Here is a 23323-nt window from a genome sequence, read left to right on the forward strand (position 1 = left end):
GGTTTAGAGGTAGCGCGATTTATATTTTTCTCACATAAAGGGATTGTAAATGGCAGTGATCGGCCCCCCAGCCCCCACCGTTTTACTTACCTGAGCCCTGCAATTTCACCCGACGGAGATGCGCTCTTCCTCTGCCCGGGGTTCTCAGCTCTTGATTGGATAGATTGATAGCAGCGCAGTCCTTGGCTCCTGCTGCTGTCAATCAAATCCAATGACCTGGGGGGCGGGGGCCGAGACTTAAATTCTGCGTCTATGGATGTGATAAAAATCGGGAGCACGCCCACAAGGTAACCCCCGGAAGAGTGTTTCTCCTAAGGGGTTATCTGATGAGAGGAGGAGCCGCAAGAGCCACCGAGGAGACCACAGAAGTCGGTGTTCAGAGTGCAAAATGAACTGCACAGTGGAGGTAAGTATGATATGTTTGTTATTTTTTTACTTGAAGCATTACAATCGCTTTAAACTGGGACATAGACGTGGATCATAAGATAAAGAAGCGGCATACTAAATAAGTAATTGAATAATCTGCTGAAAATTAGGGTTTAATATCACTTTAACCTTTTCATGTCCTGCCCATAGCAGTTTTACTGCAACAGGGCGGCACTTGTGCACGGGATCACGTATATGTACGTGATCCGGCTTTTCCAGGTGCCCCCACCGGCTCGCTTCCGAAGTGATCACATACAGCAGGAGCCCAGCAGCGGGTACTGCAGAAGAGGGGTAAATCTTTCTGAGGTCAAGTGGTTAATTAAGCAATGTTGAAATAGGGTAATACATTGGGGTTGAACAAGCTGAAGTTAGAAGCTGATTGACTACCATGCACAGCTGCACCAGATTTTGCGCACTACAGTTTTAGTAAATCAACCCCACTGTGTGGCCAAAATTTGTTGGAAACTGGCTCTTGCACCTAATGTAGGCCAAAAGCATGTGAACCACTCTCCAAATATTGAGTTTAGGTGTTTCCAGTGAAGGGTACTGTTTATAATAAAGCATCCAAAACATTTTAGATACTTGTGCATTTCTTGCAACAGCTTTGGGAAGGCCCTTTTCTAATTCAGCATGACTTTGCCCCTGTGCACAAAGCCAGCTCCATAAAGACAGGGAGGTTGCTTTTACTAAAGGCAAATCCACTGTGTACTACAAGTGCACTGCAACTAGATCTGAGGGGAAGATCTGAAATGAGGGGAAGCTCTACTGATTTCTATCATCCAATCATGTGCAAGCAAAAATGCTGTTTCTCATTTTCCTTGCATGCCCCCCTCAGATCTATAGCGACTGCACTTTCAAGTGCACTTGTAGTGCACAGTGGGTTTGCCTTTAGTAAATGTACCTCATTGTTTAATGAGTTTGTGTTACGTACCTGAGTGTGAGCCTGAAGCGTGGAGGAAGACCTCCCGTACAGCCCCGGCTTAGAGACCGCTGGAATGGGGACAGAGGTCTCTGAGCACGGTGAAGTAAGGGTGCCAGATCTGGTGTAGCTGCAGAGGAAGCTGGAACTGCTGGATAGGGAGCAGGTGATGCAGGTCGCAGAGTAGAGGATGCAGACAGCAGGTGCAGGTCAGCAGAGTGGCAGGCGTAGTTAGAAGAGTCAGACAAGCCGGGTCGTACACTTGGAAGGGATCAGCATGAACAGTAGGCAGAAGAATAGTCGGAGTCCAAGCCAGGTTCAGGTAACGGGTAATCAAGCAGGAGACAGGCAGAGTCGGCAAGCCGGGGTCAGGGTTGGAGAAGGTAGCGGAGTCAGCAAGCCGGGTCATACACTGGGTCAGGATGCAGAATGCAGGATGCAAAACAAGAACACAGGAACACATGCAGATCAAGCCGCAATATGCCCCATTCAGGCAGTGTCTTTTATAGGCAGCAGGACGCTGCGTATGACGTGCGCCAAACGTGCGCCTAACGTGCGCGCATGCGCACAGATGCGGGCAACGGCCGTGTTGCACGCATGCGCACAGGCGCGCGCCCGCGCATGCGCGCAGGCATATGCCCACGGAAGCGAGCAGAACGTTCATGACAGTGCCCCCCCCTTAAGGGCAACCTCCGGGTGCCAAAGAGGGCTCTCTTCTGGGGATGACTTTGAAAAAATGCCTGGATTAATTCTTGGGCGTGAATGTTCCGTTGGGGTTCCCAGGAGTTCTCCTCTGGACCGTACCCCTTCCATTTAATCAGGAATTGAAGCTGGTTTCCCCTTTTTCTGCAATTCAAGACTGCCTCCACCTCGAACTCCTCATTGCCATCAATGACTACAGGTTCAGGTGGTCCTGACCCCCTGTCTGGGAAAGGATCGGGTACCAATGGCTTCAATAAGGACACATGGAATACCGGGTGAACCTTCATTGACTCAGGTAGGGCAAGTTCATAGGAGACCTCGTTTAGCTTCCGTTTCACCGGGAAAGGACCGATAAACTTGGGTGCCAGTTTCCTTGTCGGACAAGCCATCTTAAGGTTGGTGGTGGATAGCCATACTTGATCGCCTTGCTGTAGGCTTAGTTCTCCTCTTTTCTTCCTATCGAACATCCTTTTACTGGCTGCTTGCGCTTTGGTCAGAGCTTCCTGTAGGATCCTATTGTTACGGGTAAGGAAATCAACGGTATCTTGGACTGCCGGGACTGTTGTATCCGAGACAAGGTCGGGTAGAAAAGTCGGGTGGAACCCATAGTTGGCAAAAAACGGGGACTGGCCCGTGGCTGAATGACTGGCATTATTGAAAGCAAATTCTGCCAAGGGTAGCAATGCTACCCAGTCGTCTTGAACAAAAGAGGTGAAGCATCGGATGTATTGCTCGAGGGTCTGGTTAGTCCTCTCGGTTTGCCCATTGGTCTGGGGGTGGTAAGCTGAGGACATAGACAGTTCAATCTTCAGAACTTTGCATAACGCCTTCCAGAAACGGGAAGTGAACTGCACCCCTCTGTCTGATACAATGTCCGCGGGGACCCCATGAAGCCTTACGATCTCCTTAATAAAGACCTGAGCGGTCTCCATGGCAGAGGGCGTGCCTTTCAACGGGATGAAATGAGCCATCTTAGATAGTCGGTCAACTACTACAAAAATGGCTGAGCAGCCTTCTGACGGGGGAAGTTCTACTATGAAGTCCATAGCAATCATTTTCCAGGGACGGTCGGGAATTGGTAAAGGCCTGAGCAGGCCCCAGGCCTTGCCTCTGGTGGTCTTGCTTCGGGTACAGATGGTACATGAACTGACATAATCCCTACAGTTCTTTTCAAGATCCGGCCACCAAAATGTGCGTTGGATCAGTTCTAAAGTCTTATGCATCCCGAAATGGCCTGCCAAGGGATGGTCGTGACATAGGTTTAACACTGTGGCTCGAACTTCCTCTGGCACAAAGATCCTGTCGTTCTTCCACAGTAATCCCTCTTTGGGAACAAGAGTGATGCCAGGGGGTTCAGACACCCCTACAGAAGCTTGTTTCAGGTTAGACATCAGGCTAGTTTGTAATAATAAGAAGTTACCTTCTGATAGTATGGTATCTGGTGCTGACATTTCTTTCGGATCATCAAACATGCGGGACAGGGCATCTGGTTTAGTGTTTTTGGAACCTGGTCGATAAGTAATATGGAATGAAAACCTAGAGAAAAATAACGCCCATCGTGCCTGGCGTGGTCTTAGACGTTTCGCCGCTCTCAAGTACTCCAGGTTTTTATGGTCTGTGTAGATGAGTATGGGGTGTGCTGCCCCCTCCAACAGGTATCTCCACTCTTCAAGGGCAGTTTTAATGGCCAGGAGCTCCCGATCCCCCACATCATAGTTCCTTTCGGATGGTGTAAGCTTACGGGAGAAGAAAGCTATTGGGTGTATCAAGTCCTTGAGACCCTGGCGTTGGGAGATGACAGCTCCCACTGCTGTTTCTGAGGCGTCTACCTCGAGTAAGTAGGGTAGGGTCGGGTCGGGGTGACTCAGAATGGGAGCAGTTGTGAAATGTCCTTTTAGATTCGTAAAGGCGGCCTGTGCCTCGGGGGACCAACGGAACCGAACATGTTGCTTCGTTAACTGAGTGATTGGAGAAATAATAGCGGAAAATCCCTTAATGAACCTTCGATAAAAATTAGCGAAGCCCACAAAACGTTGCACCCCTTTCTTATCTGAAGGTGCAGGCCAATCCAGAATGGCTGAAACCTTCTGTGGGTCCATCTTGAACCCCTCTGTCGAGATTACTAGGCCGAGGAACTGGATGCTCTGTTGCTCAAACTCGCATTTCTCCGGTTTTGCATAGAGTCCATGTTGGCGGAGATGACAGAGTACATTCTTGACGTGTCTTCGGTGCTGCTCAATGGAAGAGGAGAAAATCAAAATATCATCTAGATAGACAACTACGTAAATGTCTAGACAGTCTCTGAAAACATCATTAACGAGGTGCTGAAACGTTGCAGGGGCGTTGCACAAGCCAAAAGGCATTACTAAATATTCGTAATGGCCAAACCTGGTACGAAAGGCCGTCTTCCACTCATCCCCTGAGCGGATGCGAACCAGGTTGTATGCCCCCCGCAGATCTAACTTGGTAAACACAGAGGAAGTCCTGAGTCTCTGGAAAAGTTCGGGAACCAAGGGTAGGGGGTACCGGTTTTTAACCGTAATTTTATTTAATTCCCTGTAGTCCACACAGGGTCGGAGGGAATGGTCCTTCTTTTCTACAAAAAAGATCCCTGCCCCTGCTGGGGAAGTAGAAGGGCGGATGAAACCCCTCTTTAAGTTCTCATCAACGTATTCTTTCAGCACCTCTAGTTCCCGCTCCGACAAAGGGAAAATCCGTCCGAACGGAATTTCAGCACCGGGCAGAAGTTCGATTGGGCAATCTTACGGACGATGGGGCGGCAGGACTTCAGCTCCTCTCTTGCTAAAAACGTCCAAAAATTCATGGTATTGCTGAGGTACTGCAGCACGTATCTCTGGGTCTGGTTCCAGGCATAGTAAGGGACCAGTGGTGCTAGGACACAAGGGCTTGCAGTGCTGCTGGCAGTAGGGAGACTGAAATTTAACTTGTCCGGTTTCCCAATCAATCTGAGGATTGTGTGCCTGGAGCCACGGTAGGCCCAAAATGACTGGAAACATGGGAGAAGCGATGGCATCCAAAAATAAAAGTTCCTTATGACCCGTAGAGGTGATGACAGGCAAAAAGGGGGTTTCTTGAGTTACTACTCCAGACTTGATTTGGGACCCATCCGCCAGGAAGATGGAAAGACCCCGGGTCTTGGGTTGAAGTGGGATGTGTTGTTGAGCTGCAAAGTCTAAATCTTGGTCTTGGTCTTTCTATTGCACCGAAGAAGGATGACAGAGAGTCCAGAGCTTCATGGCGAACTTCAAGTAAATGGTGAGCCCAAGCCTGGGGTTCCTCTTGCAGCAGGGCGATAACGAAACCCACTCTGGTAACTTCAGAAGAGAAGGTCCGCGGTAGCAGCGAAAAGTATAGTTCACATGCGTTGCGAAACGCCCGGAATTCACTTCGGATCCCAGAAAACTTCTCAGGGAGTGGCATCACTGGTGATAAGTCTGCATGGGTAGCCTGGGTCTGTGTCTGTTTATCTTCCTGGACACGCCGATCCTGGAAAGAGTTCACAACTTGAGTGAGGGCTGAAAGATGTTGCAAGACATAGTCCATCGGTGAGGTCCCTCCTTCAGGCTCAGACATGGCGGCTTGATACTGTTACGTACCTGAGTGTGAGCCTGAAGCGTGGAGGAAGACCTCCCGTACAGCCCCGGCTTAGAGACCGCTGGAATGGGGACAGAGGTCTCTGAGCACGGTGAAGTAAGGGTGCCAGATCTGGTGTAGCTGCAGAGGAAGCTGGAACTGCTGGATAGGGAGCAGGTGATGCAGGTCGCAGAGTAGAGGATGCAGACAGCAGGTGCAGGTCAGCAGAGTGGCAGGCGTAGTTAGAAGAGTCAGACAAGCCGGGTCGTACACTTGGAAGGGATCAGCATGAACAGTAGGCAGAAGAATAGTCGGAGTCCAAGCCAGGTTCAGGTAACGGGTAATCAAGCAGGAGACAGGCAGAGTCGGCAAGCCGGGGTCAGGGTTGGAGAAGGTAACGGAGTCAGCAAGCCGGGTCATACACTGGGTCAGGATGCAGAATGCAGGATGCAAAACAAGAACACAGGAACACATGCAGATCAAGCCGCAATATGCCCCATTCAGGCAGTGTCTTTTATAGGCAGCAGGACGCTGCGTATGACGTGCGCCAAACGTGCGCCTAACGTGCGCGCATGCGCACAGATGCGGGCAACGGCCGTGTTGCACGCATGCGCACAGGCGCGCGCCCGCGCATGCGCGCAGGCATATGCCCACGGAAGCGAGCAGAACGTTCATGACAGTTTGGTGTGGAGGAAACTTGAGTGGTCTGCACAGAGCCCTGACCTCAACCCTACTGAACAACCTTTGGGATGAATTGGATTCCACGTCTCCTTGTTCAACATCAGTGCTTGAGCTCACAAATGCTATTTTGGTTAAATATGCACACATTTCCACAGACGCACTCTAAAATCTTATGAAAGGCCTTCCCAGAAAAATGGAGCTGCAAAGGGGGTGGGAGGAAATTCCATATTAATGTCCATGGTTTTGGAATGAGATGTCCAGCAAGCTCATCCACGTGTGACGGTAGGGTGTCCATAACTTTTAGGCCTTAAAGCGGTGGTTCCCCTAAAAATAAAATGTTGACATCGCATTTAGCAAATAAATTACAGTTAGAATCGGGTTGTTTTATTTAAAAAATACCTCCGTACGTATCGTTTCCATTATTCGGTCCCACCGCCACTTCCGGGTACGATGCAGGTGGTGGGCGTTCCTAATTGATTGACAGGCATCCGAACGACGCATCCATCGCGTCACGAGATGCCGAAAAAAGCCGAACGTCGGTGCGGCTCTATACGGCGCATGCGCACCGACGTTCGGCTTTTTCCGGCATCTCGTGACGCGATGGATGCGTCGTTCGGATGCCTGCCAATCAATTAGGAACGCCCACCGCCTGCATCGTACCCGGAAGTGGCGGTGGGACCGAATAATGGAAACGATACGTACGGAGGTATTTTTTAAATAAAACAACCCGATTCTAACTGTAATTTATTTGCTAAATGCAATGTCAACATTTTATTTTTAGGGGAACCACCGCTTTAAGTGTATCTCCTTATTTTGTTGTTGACCTAACAACGAATAACTGTATCTTTTTACAATAGCAATTTACAGGCTCCCCCCCAAAGCAATTTTTATTTTTTTTAAAGGCTGACTCATTCTCTGTCCTAACCCCAGTGTCCTCCATCACTTGGATCCCTCTCCTTGATGTCTAATGAAGTGCCCTGTTCCACATTACTTATCAAAGCAGTTTTTTTTGCTTTTAACATTGCATCCTTCTTCTGAGCTGCCACTTCTATTGATCACATTAATTCTGTAAACAAATGTTTGTTTAGCACTAACTTAGCAGACATAAATTTAACAAAATTATGAAAGACCTGAAGAAGAATAGCCCGATTCATCATCAGCTAATAATGTCTTTAGCTAATGAGGAGATATTAGTTTGTTGCCATTTCCAATTGTTTTCTTTGTTGTTTAAAAGTTAGATGTGTTCAGTGAAACTTCATAACCTCACGCTTGCAGATAATGATGCTAATTGTGTGTCCCTCTCTTTTATTAACAAGTACCTGATTCATGATCGTACATTGTTGTAGTATTTTGGGCTTTAAAAGCATATAGATGCTGTTTTCTTTTTATTTAATTTACTGGTACACATAATAGGGAGTAAGTGGCATGGTTGAATAAGAAATAGGAACTTAAATCTGAACCCCATACAAAACACCAAGAATTAAGTTAATTATTAAAAATAATTGAACCTCTTGCCTAATGCATAAGTGGTGGTCTCAGCAGGGGGCATCGAGAGTTTCAAAAAACTTTTAGATAGGCACCTGAACGACCACAACATACAGGGATATGCAATGTAATACTGACATATAATCACACACATAGGTTGGACTTGATGGATTTGTGTCTTTTTTCGACCTCCCCTACTATTTATATTTTGTTTGCGCTGATTGCTCCATTTTTTACTTTATATTATACAATATGATCCCTTTTCACAGATACTATCTTCCCAGCAAGTTTTCCAACTGTGACATAGAGGAATATAATGAGTTTCTGAATAGCGGTGGAGGAGCCTGCTTGTTTAATAAGCCCTCAAAGGTGTGTACTCACGTCCTTTCCTATTGTACCTTTCTTCTCCTATTAATAGACCACTCTGGTTGTTATACTGAACATACTTTTTATGGAAATGCAAAATTAAATTTTTATTTAATATGTTCCAGGCTAAAAACACTTTTTTTTATATTTCTTTTATAGTCAGGTGAATATGAAATCCTGGGAATCCTATGATATCTATGTATTTGCCTCTACATGAGCAATGCACAGGTTCACTTTAACAGTCTGTGGTTTAGAAGTACATTTTTGTTTGTAAAAAAAAGTAGGGGGTTCCCCCAACTCTCTGTTATTCAGACTGCCAGGCTGGATGTTTTTCCGCTATGCTCAACTCCGCCATGCCGCCGGGGCCCAGTTCCCCGACCCTCCACTCCTCCAACTAGACCCTGTTGAAGAATTGCTGTCTCAGGATGGTCTTGAGAAGCCTCTGTCTGCTTTATATAGTACCTTGCTAGCAACTGACTCTCCAAAAATAGTGTGGTGTTGGGACTCTGTGCTACTTGAAAGGTTGCTGGTTTACGCCAGATTTTGGAGAGAAAGACACATTGATTGCACAGCTGTGTCTTGGGCTATTTAGTTCTGACCTGACTATGGCTCAGAGCCCCACCCAACAGACAGGAAGTCTGTTCCTGGGAGTCAGGTGGACTCCCATCCCTCTGAGAGGAGTCAGAGGCTGTATGCATGTCTGCAGGAGGCAGATGTCATTGGTGATAGAGCAGCAAGGCGCTGATCAGGAGTAAGCTAGGAGAGAGCTTAACTCTAGGAAATTCAGTTTGTTCTGAGGAGCAGACCTATGGCCTAGGCTAAAGGCCTAAAACAGCCGGATGGCAAGAATGAAAGCCAGGAGGCTAAAGTGTTGAGTATGCAAGATACAGTAATGGCCTGTGAGGGCTACTGATGTATTTGTGAACTTTTTGTGCTTTTAAATAAAAGTGGGCTACCAGGCCCTTAAAAATTCAGTTCTGGACTGGCGTACTCACTAAAAACGTACCTACCGCTGGAGTCTGATCACCCTAATCTTACAATAGATAAAATGTGGGATTTATGGAAACAGGATATTCCCTCTTTTGGACAAAGAGGACTGGGAGGATTGTCTGGAGCAATGTCCTAAACAGGTAATTTCCTCTAGGGATAAACTAATATGAATACAATTTTTACATCATGTTTACTTTACCCCAGTGAGACTCCACAGAATATATTCGAATAGGGATCCCCCACTGTCACCATTATTTGACGCAGCTGGGTTCTTTATAAGTTGACGTACCTGTACATTAGTCATGGCTGTCCTTGAAAATTCAACAAGGTATGGTTGCCGTGGTCTTCTCAATAGAGTAGACTCCTATGCCCCCCTCCCTTCCCCCTGATTAATAGATAGTAGCATTTCTGTGGACCTTCCCCCTTTCCCTCCTCCCCTGTTGGGCCCGGTCTTTTGGGAATCTAAGGTATATTTAAACATATTATCCAATTGCGGACTCTAGACCTCCCTCCATAGCACGGTGGCTCTCTAGAATTCAGGAGATAGAGGCAATGGAGGATTTAGTTCTCTCAGCTCAAAATAGGAGGAAACAATATAATGATACCTGGTTGGAAAACATTTATTAATTCAGAGGAAGGGAAGAAAATGTTGGAGGAAAAATAACAGAAGAAAAATAATTTTGGTTGAAATTGGACATTTGAATATGATTATAAAGGGACTCTTCTATAAGATTTGGTGCCGCACATCTCAGGGAACAGTGGACAGGGGGGGGGGGGGGGGGGATATTATGTTTTTTTTTTTTTTGGGGGGGGGGGGGGGTAGTCCTTTGGTTGAAGAAGTATTGTAAAGGGGAGAGAGGGATACAGAGAATATAGGAAATATCCGTCCAATTACGCTGATGGATAGAATAAGGTATAGGTTATATTCTTGTATTTGTAATATGTGGACGTGGTGATGTTGTTTTCTTTGGAATGTTTTTTCTGTTCTGTAGGCCTTTCCCTTTTGCAAAATAAAAATATTGAAAGAGAAAAAAATATATATATATTATCCAATTGCTTCGCTGCTTGATTGTTATTTTGATTTTGTCTATATTTTCCTTCTGCTCATCTAATTGTATTAGACTATGTCATACAGTTTATGTTCTTTGTTCTTCATATACACTGGGGGTTATTTACGAAAGGCAAATCGACTTTGCACTACAAGTGCAAAGTGCACTTGAAATTGCACTGAAAGTGCACTTGGAAGTGCAGTCGCTGTAGATCAGAGGGGAACATGCAAGGAAAATAAAAAACAGCATTTTAGCTTGCAGATGATTGGATGATAACATCAGCAGAGCTTCCCCTCAATTCAGATCTGCCCCTCAGATTTATAGAGACTGCACTTCCAAGTGCACTTTCAGTGCAATTTCAAATGCACTTTGCACTTGTAGTTTGCACTTGTAGTGCAAAGTGGAGTTGCCTTTCGTAAATAACCCCCACTGTATTGCTATTTCTTCAATAAAGCAATCCTGATTGTTAAAAAAAAAAAAAGTAGGGGTATAGATTGATCCAATTTCCAAAAATGTGTCACCATCCCTCAGCAAATCCTTGTAATAATGAGACTTTAAGGACCCCTTGCAGTGAAAAGGGCCACATACTTTTGTATATAATTTTGTAGAGATTAAGGGCCAGATTCAGGTACAATAGCGCCCGTGTAACGTAAGCCGTTTACGTTACACCGCCGCAAGTTTTCAGTTTTAGTGCCCGATCCACAAAGCACTTACCTGGAAACTTGCGGCGGTATATCGTAAATACGTCCGGCGCAAGGCGGTCCAAATCGAATGGGCGGGTAACATTTAAATCAGGAATATAAATAAATGGTGATTCTGCGCAACATATCACACTAATGGAATAGTGATATCACATAAACAAGATAAATGTAAGAGCTGACAAATAATCAGCATATAGTATTAAATGCAAAGAGAATAGTGAGTCCAAATATAAATATATATATACTCAAATAGTGAATAGTGAGTCCAAAATATATAATACTCATAAGGCGAATGTGCAAAAATATATAAAGAATATTGTGCAAAAAAACCGGAATGGAAGTTCAATCCCAATAGTAAACACAAATCAGCTGTCAGGGCAGATATTCTGAATGCACTGGATGAAGGTGAGCACCAGCTCTATGGTGTGAGTGCACGGCCGTGCGATAGAAGATAAACCAGATCCCTGGCTGAGCTCCCGGGACTCTTACCTCTCAGCCCTCCTAAATGGGCATTGATGTACAGGTCACTCGCAGCCTTCTATGGGTGGTCCCTGATGTTTCCTCTCTTGATCTGATGGATCCTTCCTTAATTGGGACAGATGCTCCTCGAAACCAGATGGATGATGTGGGTTATAAGAGAGAGAGAGAGGGGACTCCCATAGTGAGGTAACGTTTGGTGCAGGTAAAATATGTTTATTGAGGAAAAACCTGCACTTACATTAAAAGAAAAATAAAAGTGCAACGAGGAAACAAACAGGCGGCGTTTGAATCGCCAGCTTACGTCACTCCGGGTGTACGTCCTCCAATTCCTACGCGTTACGACACCACGTGTCTTCGTCTGGGGAATCTGATTGGTAATGTGGCTGTTGTTTATATAACCGAAAAACAGGAAGTCTCATCGCGGCCATTTTCTTGTAGACCGTGATCTAATGGACATCAGACATACTAGAGGGGGCATAAACCACTCTAGAGCTCGGCAATAGAAAACGTGTGTAGAGGATACCGAGCACTATATTTAAAACGGGCAAACGTACGGTTCCTGGTATAAAGGCCAGCTAAATTATACATAGTAAAAACTATTAATGGAGACGTTTATAAAATAATAATAGTGAACCGTAAAGTCATATGACCAGCATAATGTAATTGAGACTAGCACCAGAGCATGGACATCATCAATGACAATCCACTAGGTGTCGCTCATGAGCTAAAGTCTATGGCTTGTATTGTAACCTTTACATGGTAGTAACTGGGTTTTACAATGATAAAATTAATATATGTAAAATTATATATATTAAAAATTCTTTAAAGCATAATAAAACTTAACATGTGTAAAAAACCTAGTAGTATCTATATCTATAGCCACAGGGGGCTCCCATATAAATTATTAATATGGAATAAATATAATACTGATATTTAAATATGTTAAAAAATTTTAAATTGAAAGTAGAGGGTGTATATAAATAATACATATATATGGTGGTCGTACACTCGGTTTGTCGCATTACAACCACAGAATATATATACATACACACAGATAATAGGCAATTTAATAAAAAATATGGTCAATGGGTGTTGATGGACCTATATATAACTAGTCTAAAAATGTGGAGAACTAAAAATTGCTGAGGAAGCAGTTGAGGTCAAACTCAACGTTCATTCCTCCTGGTGTCAGGGTGCGCATCTTATGAATCCACTGGGATTCTTTTTGACTTATCGTGCGCACCTTGTGGCTTCCTCTCCAAGAGGGGTTAAATTTGTCAATGCCCCAGAATTGCAATTGTGAGGGATCCCGATTGTGTATCTGATCAAAGTGTCTAGAGACACTATGTTTCGGGAAGCCATTTATTATGTTCTCCACATGCTCACTAATTCGAACCTTCAAGGCCCTTTTTGTTCTCCCAACATATTGTAAATTACAGCTACATTGTAGCACATATACCACTGCTTCGGTGTGACATCCAATAAAGTCTCTAATCACATGGGTTTCTCCTGTGTTTGTTGCCACAAACTCGGTACGTTTCTTTTGAAACTTTTGCGATTTTCGACATGCATTGCAATTTTTGCATGGATAGAAGCCTTTTCCCGAAAAGAATGAGTATCCCGGCTTTGATGGTGGTTCTACTACTGATTTTACAATCAAGTTCCTTAGAGTAGGTGCTCGTTTATATACTATCCTTGGTTTTTCAGGAAGTAATTTCCCTAAATCTTTATCTCCTTTTAAAATGTGCCAGTGTCTTCCAATTAATTTGGCCACATCTTTATATTGGGAGTTGTAATCAAGGATAAGTACTGGTGCTGTTTGTTGTTGGCACTTTTTTGGTTTGTCCTGTAGCATCTCTTTTCTATCCAGTTTTTTGACCGTGTCTATTTGGCTTTTAATCCATGACTCTTCATATCCTTTTTCTTTAAACCTCAAACCAATCATGTCTGCTTGTAATAAGTAGTCACTCTCATATGTACAATTTCTTCTTAATCTAACTAGTTGCCCCTTAGGGATGTTAAAAAGCCAAGGTTTAAAATGACAACTGTCAGTTGAGAGATAACTATTCATATCTACGTTTTTAAAATGTGTTTTAGTAACAATCTTGTCTTTCTCAATACTAATGTTCAGGTCTAGGAAGTCTACAGATTTATCATCGATTTTCCACACCAGGGAAATATTTTTATCATTTCTATTGAGTGTTTCAAGGAAGTTGTCCAAGCTCTCTCTATTCCCACTCCACAAGATAATGATGTCATCTATATATCTTTTGTAGAGGGATAACTCAGTAGGAGTATTCTCGTATATAGCTGACTCTTCCCATAATGCCATGAAGGCATTTGCCACACTAGGTGCGAATTTCGCTCCCATGGCAATACCAATTGCCTGATGGTAAAAGTTCTGGTCATACCAGAAGTAATTACACTTAAGGCACACATCAAGGCATTTAATGAGAAACTTCCTTTGTGGACATATGAGGTTACTAAATTTACGTAAAAGCCATTTAACGGCGAAGCAGGCGTCATGGTGTTGTACAATAGTGTACAGTGATGTAACATCTGCCGTGGCGATCAACGTTCTTCCTTCGCTCACGGGTACTGTATCTAATAACTGTAGTATATGTTTCGTGTCCTTGAGGTGAGCTGGTGTAGCTTGGACTGCAGGCTGGATAAAATAATCTATATACTGTCCCATCCTCGCAGTCAGGGAATCTATCCCGTTTACAATAGGCCTTCCTGGTGGGTTTTCTCTGGATTTATGGATCTTGGGGACAGTATATATAACAGGTGTTCTACAGGTTTCTGGCATTAAATATTTAGATTCTTTTTTATTCAGGATATCTTTTTTCTTTCCTAAATCGATAAGTAATGCCAGTTCTTTCTTATACTTTCTGATCGGATTTCCCAGAAGTTTAGTATAAGTGGTGCCATCTTGTAATTGTCTACTCAGTTCGTTTTGGTACTGTTCTTTCGATTGTATCACAACTGCTCCTCCCTTATCTGCAGGGCGGATAACGATGTCAGTTCTTTCTTTAAGTAGTTTAATACCTTTCTTTATATGGATGGGGTCGCTCCTATTTTTTAGTTTCAGAGACTCCAGGTCTTGTAAAACCATTTTGCTAAAAACGTCAATATGTTGGTTCTTAGAGATTTGGGGGTTGTAAACCGAGTTATTTCTCAGGGTACTGTGTACTGGTATATTCCCATTACTTGCTGTAATTGGGCGGGATGTGAAAGGGTTATTTAAGATGGCCTTTTTAATAGTGAGTTTCCTCACATATTTCCGTATTCCAATGTATGTGTCGAATTTATTGAGATTCTTGGTGGGTGCGTGTTTCAATCCTTTATCTAAGACCGCCAGTTCTTCTGCCGTCACAGATTTCCCACTCAAATTTACCACGTTTCCACCGATCTTTCTCTTTTTCGCTTGGAATCCCTTTCCCGCTCGATGGCCTCTCTTTGTTCGGGATTTAGCCTGTCTTCCTGAGTTTTCCTTAGTGGCGAACGGTAGTGTTCTGATTGCCGTCGTGGGGAGGGGTCTCTCCTCTCCCTGTCTAAAAAAGCCCTTTGTGTACTATGATCGTAATAACTCAAAGGTTGGCGCTGATCATAGTAGGGATCCTGATAATATCGTAGGGGCTCAAATCTATTTTGTGTGTATATAGGGGCTCTATCAGCCCCCCCGCGATATTCATATTGTTGTGGTGGCGGCCCTCTATACTCCCTCTGGTGGACTTGATAGTTTTGTCCATTTGATCCATTATTGGGGGGTTTTTTAAAAGGTTTTTTAAAAGGTTTTTTCCCCGTTTTCTTGGGGGTACGCTGTCCCTGATTAGTGTTCTGTGGTTGTTCATAGTACGGTCTAGCATATTGTGTTGGTTCCTGATATGGTCTACTGGTTTCAGGATAATATGTTCTCTCATCTAGTCTCGATTCAACACGGTTAATCATAGGTGTGGGGTCTAAAATTCTGACCTCTCTCTCCAGTGTTGAATAGGTCGAAGTAGGTTGTGTTATTTAAACATTTAAATCAGGTGCGCTCCCGCGCCGGACCTACTGCGCATGCTCCGTTTCGGAACTCCCGCCGTGCTTTGCGCGAAGTGACGTAATTTTTTCGAACGGCGACGTGCGTAGCGTACTTCCGTATTCCCGGACGTGTTACGCAAACGACGTGAAATTTTAAATTTCGACGCGGGAACGACGGCCATATTTTAGACAGCAATACGTTTGCTGTCTAAAGTTAAGGCACCCAAAACGACGACTAACTTTGCGACGGGAAACTAGACTAGCGGCGACGTAGCGAACGCGAAAATCCGTTGTGGATCGCCGTAACTCCTAATTTGCATACCCGACGCTGGTTTACGACGCAAACTCCCCCCAGCCGCGGCCGCGGTACTGCATCCTAAGATCCGACAGTGTAAAACAATTACACCTGTCGGATATTAGGGATATCTATGCGTAACTGGTTCTATGAATCAGTCGCATAGATACTCTGAGAGATACGACGGAGTATCTGAGATACTCCGTCGTATCTCCTTTGTGAATCTGGGCCTAAAATCATATCATGACAAATAAAATAATTTGATACATCACACACAAATTCCAACACAACTATAATTGTAGGTAATATAAATTAAATCCCCAATCTTTCTCTTCTCTGGGTAGCAGATGTTGATACACATTAAGAAAAAGTGACCCAGGGTCATCAATCCCCTCAAAGGGCAACTCCACTTTTGTGGGAAAAAATATAGCAAATAAAAAAAAATAGACCTAAAGGCAAAAGTTTTTTTTTTCATTTTGGATAGAGTAAGGAAGAGAAGGAAGGGTTTATAACCCTTGTCAGGTTTTTTTCCCACCTCAATTGGGGAGATTTCCCTTAGCTATACTTAAAGCATAAGCTCACCTTTTTTTAAAACAAAATAATAAATGCACATCTTTTTGCAGGTAAAAAAAAGTGCATTTATTCATTTTTTTACTTAGAGCCTGTAAAGTATTGCACCCGTGATCAGCAGATCATGGGTGCCATGCAGGACTCCTGCAGACTTGTGAGTGTATCTGTGTGCTCGTACCTAGTAGGGGCAGGCAGATACACACTTACAGGAAGAGAGATTGAACTTGGCACCCTGGTAGTTCATTGAGAACTACAAGCCGACATCGGCAAAGGCTGTCTGGACTTGTAGTTTTCCAATTCACAGAATGACGTGGCCGCACTGGCGTGTTCTCTTCAGATAGTGGCAGTGAGTGGGGGTAGAAGATACCCCGCTCGCTGTCAAAATAGCGACTCGGAGGTTAGATATATATATATATAAATGTGTGTGTGTGTGTGTTTATGTATATATATACACACACACACGCAGTATGGGGGTGGGGTTAACATGTAACATGTAATGTTACAAAAGGTGAACCTATCCTTTAAAGTAGAACTTTAGGCTCCACAAAGAAAATGGGTGGACAGACATGGTATGCTTTGTCTCTTCTGTATTAAAGCTACTTACCTGCCTATCTGTCCTCTGTACGGTAAGCTGAGCAAACGCAGCTCACTTCACAAATTCAGCAATGCTAAATTTGACGGATGTCCCACGCATACACAGGAGTGATGTCATCTCTGCCTGGCCAATAACATTGGCCGACCCGTTCTAAGGCACATCTCTGTATTCTAGGTGAGTATAGGTCCGCTTCAAATATAACACATACAATCACTACACAAGCCATATTGTAACCTAATGTTATTAACAATTATATTCCCTTTTCAGTCTGCAGCCACTGTCATTTTATGTAAAATGTAATGCAATATGATGGCAACCTGGAGGTTTTTTTACACTGTTGGTGAAGCTTGCCACCCCAGAAAAGTTATTTTCTGCTTGTGTGATTGGCTCACTGATTTTCCCAGGAGTCTGCACGAAGATATAAGTCAGGTCTTAGGCATCCTCTGCAATGTTATTTTTTTATTCTCCCTGAGGGTTGATCGCTACTAAAAGGATGCCAACACTGCAATTAGTATCATCGGAACCATGCTGATTAAAATTAATTTACCACTTCCATTCAGAATCAATATCCAAAGACACAAAGTTGAATAAAAAGCTTTTTCTTCAGAGCAGAAATAGGAAGGAATCTGCAACAAAGTTTGTTAACATCACTGCAATATACAAAGATCAGCCAGAGGGCATTTCCTCTCCACAAAATTGTAGCTACTCATTAAACTATTTACAAAGATCATTAATGTTAGGAAAATTTTAAAGCAACTGCCAATATCAGCATTTCTCATATTTTGACAAATTATCCATTTAGAGTATACAGTATATCGATAGTAATGAACAAGCACAAATATCACTAATGGTCATTCATCTTTCATGTCCCATCCCAGTGTACCTTCTAGAGGGTCTGTGCTGTGACAACATAATAAAGGGGGAGATTGCATGGGAGAAGGGAGTCATATAAGTGAACCAACATTACTATTCGCATGCAGCTCACACGCACAAACCCCATTCCTCCTATAAATCAATGACCAATGTCAACCTGTGTCCAAAAGGTCCCAAATACAGGGTGCTCAACAGATGGCCACAAAGATGAAAGTGTGATAGGAGGTCAGTGAGCTGAGTGCTGTTGTTTATTCACTCGCTGACCGCCCTATAGCAGTTTTACTGCTACATGTTGGCAGCTGTGCACCGGAACATGTACATATACTGTACATGATCCTGCCCTTCCATCTGCAGGGGGCGGGCGGACGTGCGCGCGCGCCGCCAGCAGGTCACTTCTGCTGTAATTATTTACAGCAGAAGCTGATCTGCGGGGTTTCGGGCACTTAATATCTGCCGGCACTCACTGATCGTTGGGCAGAGACTCGGAACGGAGCTATGTAAACAAGGCAGAATTCTGTTTGACAGGGGGGACAGGATGGATTTTGTGTTTCTGCAAAGCAGGAACTAAAATCAATTTCTTCCCCTAGCAAAAGCAGTACATAGAGTAAATACAAACACTGGTTAGGCACACAGTTAAAGCGGTGGTTCACCCTCCATAACAACTTTTTAGCATAACATGAGGCATAGTAGCGCGAGCTACAGTATGCCTGTCTTTATTTTTTTAGTCCCGTACTCACTGTGCAATCGTAGACATAAGATTCCGACTCCCCGCGGGGAATGGGCGTTCCTATGGAGAGGGAAGGTGATTGACGGCCGGCTCTGGCACGTCACGCTCCCCGAAGACAGCCGGAACAGGTCTCGGCTCTTCACGGCGCTATACGGCGCCTGCGCACAGACTATGCGCAGGCGCCGTGAAGCGCCAAGTCCTATTTCGGGTATTTCCGGAGAAGCGTGACGTGCCAGAGCCGGCCGTCAATCACCTTCCCTCTCCATAGGAACGCCCATTCCCCGAGGGGGGTCGGAATCTTGTGTCTACGATTGCACTGTGAGTACGGGGCTAAAAAAATAAAGACAGGCATACTGTAGCTCGCGCTGTCTTTGCTAGAGGAAAAAAAATATTTTTTTTATTAATAGGGTGAAACCCCGCTTTAACCCTTTGATCACCCTTGATGTTTAACCTCTTCCCAGACAGTTTTATTAGTACAGTGACAGTGTATATTTTTAACACTGACCACTGTATTAATGTCACTGGTTCCCACAAAGTGTCAAAAGTGTCAGTTAGTGTCCGATTAAGTTGCTGATTGGCACCATTAGTAGTATAAAAAAAAAAAAAAATTCCAGTATATATCCCATAGTTTGGTTCATGCGACTGTTATAACATCTACAATCAATATACGCTTATTTTTACCAAAAACATGTAGCAGAATACATATTGGCCTAAATTTCTAAAGAATTTTTTATTTTTTATTTATTGGATATGTTTTATAGCAGACAGTAAAAAATATAGTTTTTTTCAAAATTGTCGGCCTCTGTTTCTTATTTTTTGCACTACAAAAAAACTGTGGTGATCAAACACCACCAAAATAAAGCTCTATTTGTGGGAAACAAAATGACATAAATTTGATTTGGGTACAGTGTCGCATGACCGTGCAATTGTCAGTTAAAGTAACACAGTGCTGTATTGCAAAAAATGGCCTGGTTAGGAAGGGTGGTAAATCTTCCGGAGGTCAAGTGGTTAAAAGGCTTTATGACTGATGTGTTTCCAGTTAATTTCCACAATTAATTGTGTTTTACTGATGCAGCTTTTGGATCCTCCGGAGTGTGGTAACGGCGTTGTGGAAGCTGGTGAAGAATGTGACTGTGGAACTGTTGAGGTATATGAATCCCCATGTGTTCTGAGTCCTGGAATGACCTGTCATTGGTGGCTGCCAATGTTTAATATATGTAACTGGTTGTATTATTATGATTTATTCTTGTTCATTTTAATGTTTGGTAGGAATGTGCGAAAGAGGGAGAAGATTGCTGTAAGCACTGCAAGTTAACAGAAGACTCACAGTGCAGCGATGGTCTGTGTTGTACCAAGTGCCAGGTAACAAACTTTATTTAATATATAAAGCATGCGGGGCAGAATTGTCTAAAACTTTATCATAAACCTATCATTCACAGAACAAGGAGAAAAAAATCTCAGCCACTGCACACCATACAACCGGATGGGTTATAGGTGTTAACAGATTTAGGCTAACTGTAATTGGTTCAGAGTCAAATGCACCTCAAAATCCATGCCAACACACTACCTGCCATGCATGAAGTGGTCATTGGCCACATAAATCCATCCTCGCCCTCCATTTTGGGAAGGGGGGGGGTTGTGAGAGCAGGGAGCACTGCACAGGATGAAGGGTGGGGATGGATTTATGCGGCCAGCAGCCTCTTCTGGTCGTATTTAACTCCCAACCTATTAAAGTTGGGCTGAGTCTCTTATTACCTTTTACACTCCAGGCTTGTATGGTGTGCAGTGGCTGTTCTGCAGATTACATAGTGTCAGGGCGGACTCTTACCCTGACCTGCACCCTCAGTGGAATACACTCAATGGTGGACATAGGTGTCGAAGCGGAGACCCTAAAGTCACATTAGGTTAACATAAACCTATTATTAAGTCACAAATTAAAACATAAGGGATAAGGGCATCCTTATGGTTTGCGCAAAAGTTATCGGGCCAGATTCACGTAGATCAGGGATCTATAGATCCGCTCGATCTACGTGATTTAAGATCCGCTCCCGCAAGTTTGAGAGGCAAGTGGCTAATTCACAAAACACTTACCTCCAAACTTGCGGTGGCGGATCCTAAATCCCCCGGCGGAATTCAAATGCCGCGGCTAGGGGGAGTGTACTATTTAAATCAGGCGCGTTCCCGCGCCAATTTAAATGCGCATGCGCCGTCCGGGGAATTTCCCGGCGTGCATTGCTCCCACTGACGTCGCTAGGACGTCAGTGGTTTCGACGCTTATGTAAACGACGTCCATCCGTATTCTAGAACGACTTACGCAAACGACGTTAAAAAATTCAAATTCGACGCGGGAACGCCGGCTATACTTAACATTGGCTGCGCCTGATAAAAGCAGGGGTAAGTATACGACGGGTACGCCGCTACGGAAACGTCGTAAGAAGACTGCGTCGGGTCCGCGTACGTTCGTGAATTTGCGTATCTCGCTGATTTACATATTATTCAAGGTAAATCAGCGGGAACGCCCCCGGCGCCATTTTTAAATTGAAAAAAAGATCCGACAGTGTAACACAGTTACACCTGTCAGATCTTAGCCCTATCTATGCGTATCTGATTCTATGAATCAGGCGCATAGATAGGACCAGTGTAAGTCAGAGATACGATGGTGTATCTGTAGATACACCGTTGTATCTCTTTGTGAATCTGGCCCATCGCGTCTACCAACTAGGGGATATTTTTAAGGCATTTTTATGTTTTATTTAAGGTATGCAATAGGACATAACAGTATGACATGACCAATCACAGTCGATGAAATCCAAATATAAACAGCAATACAACCACAACAGGTATAAATGTATATCAATGAAATAAAAGACAAGGTTCCACCATTACAATATAGAATACAGTATCCGTAAACTGTGGACAGTAGCCTCTACTACAAATATATCCTATATCCAGTCTTGTAGTGTAGCAGAAAACAAATATTGAAACTCCATATTAATGAACATAACAGAAAAGAAAGAAAAACACTATCTAGCAGGTATTGAACCACTGCAGGGTGCGGAACATAACGTGGACCCTACACAATATAGGTCTCTTCACCTGGTGATTAATGCATACAGAGTGAATTTTTCTGTAATTTGGAGGAAAAAAACTCAAAGTGTCGAGGTAAGGAATAAAAAGAAAAGGAGAAGTAAAGGAGCTGGAAGGGAAGGATGTTTTGGCTGGGTGGACGGCACAAGGTTTTGAGATCCCATGAAGGGATCAGTTTAAAAATAGGTCAGATAGTCCGAGAACCGAAACGCGTCCCAGTACAGTCAGTGTTTGTTATGCTCCTCTGTCTTATCCCTGAGGGCAGCTGTCAGGGCTTCCATCTGTTGTTCACCCTGGCAAACCATTGTAGCACTGTAGGTGGAGATTGTTGTTTCAACATGCCCTAGCTGCATTTAGCAGATGCTTCAACAGGGATTTACAATATCTCTTACTGGACATCGGGATTAGGTTTAGAAGAACTGCCGCCAGGTTATCCAAAAGGGAAATATCTGTAAGCCTATAAACAATCTGTAGGACCTGTTGCCAGAACTGGGCAAGCAGCGGACAATCCCAGAAGATGTGGAGTAGTGTGCCTGTCTGGGAACCACATGTCCAGCACAGCAGGCTTTAGCCAGGGAAAATAGACGCCAACGTGGCTGGCTTCCTGTACCAACATGTCAAGATTTTAAATGTGATTTGGTATTTGCTCCACAGGGAAGACTTGTGAGTCCAGTTGTTGTAGAATATCTGCTATAACTTCAGGGTCTTGTAAGAGTGATTCATTTAGCCGCCAATTATAGGATCTGGATGTTGGTTGTTGTAAGGCTAATTTTAGTGAGATCGGAGCATGATCTGACAGTGCAATATGGTCAATGTGTGCCCTAGAAACCATTGGGATCGCAGCGTTGGAGACCAAGGAGAGGTCTATCCTGGAATACGATCTGTGTACCGATGAGAAAAATGTATAGTCCCTTTCCTGTGGGCAAACGATAAGCCATTTGTCAGCCAGTTGGTGAAGATAAAACGATTCCTTCAGTGGGATTCTGGATCTCTGGGATAGGGCAGAGGAGCCAGTTGAAGAATCTTTATGCGGATCAACTGTGAGATTAAAGTCTCCCCCTATCACAAGTGTTCCTTCGGCAAAAGAAGCCAAGGAGGATAGGCACGCTTCAAGCACTGAAAGCAAGGGCATTTTTAAAAATGCATTTAAAGCGGTATTAAACCCAAAACCCAAAATGTTTTAGTGTTACAGCTCACGAATCCCTAAATGTGGTTGCTGCATTTGTTTTTATTTGTTTTTAAGCCTTTTTTCTTTTTTTCACTTGGTGATCCATCATTTTAGGATGGGTTCACACTTATGCGACTTGGATGCGATTTCCCCACATCCAATTCGCATAGCAGGAGATTTTGACTGCCTCTCTATGGAGCCGAGCCGGTTCACACATCTCCACAGCGGCTCCGGTGCAAATAGCACAGGAGCCATGTGCGTCTTTTGGTCCATTTCAGGTACAAATTCAGCCCAAAGTTTGGACTAAAATCGGACCTGAAACGGTGAATGGAGACGCACCAGACTCCTGCTGTGAGCCGCTGCGTGTTCTAGTGTAAACCAAGCCTAACACACTTTCTGTCATAGGGTGTTTCCATTCTGGGGGGGGAGGCGCTTGCACAGCCCCGAAAGGTTTTACCCCCTTTAGGACCAGGCCATACGTGCAACGCTGTACCCAAATAAAATGTATGTCCTTTTTTCCCACAAATAGTTTTATTTTGGTGGTATTTGATCACCTCTACATTTTTTTTTCTTTGCACTATAAACGAAA

General features: G+C 43.9%; 1 protein-coding gene across 8 annotated transcripts in view; it reads left to right on the forward strand.

The window, feature by feature from the left end:
* The window catches only part of ADAM22 (ADAM metallopeptidase domain 22), a 390621-nt gene that overhangs the window by 297414 nt on the left and 69884 nt on the right, over nt 1-23323 (forward strand). For all 8 annotated transcript variants that reach the window (XM_040352431.1, XM_040352432.1, XM_040352434.1 and 5 more), the window contains exons 15-17: nt 8077-8176; nt 19555-19626; nt 19749-19841. In XM_040352431.1, coding sequence (XP_040208365.1) covers nt 8077-8176; nt 19555-19626; nt 19749-19841 — 265 coding nt within the window. The remainder of the gene's footprint in view (nt 1-8076; nt 8177-19554; nt 19627-19748; nt 19842-23323) is intronic.

The sequence above is a fragment of the Rana temporaria genome, chromosome 5 (assembly GCF_905171775.1).
Source record: "Rana temporaria chromosome 5, aRanTem1.1, whole genome shotgun sequence".
Classification (NCBI taxonomy): domain Eukaryota; kingdom Metazoa; phylum Chordata; class Amphibia; order Anura; family Ranidae; genus Rana; species Rana temporaria.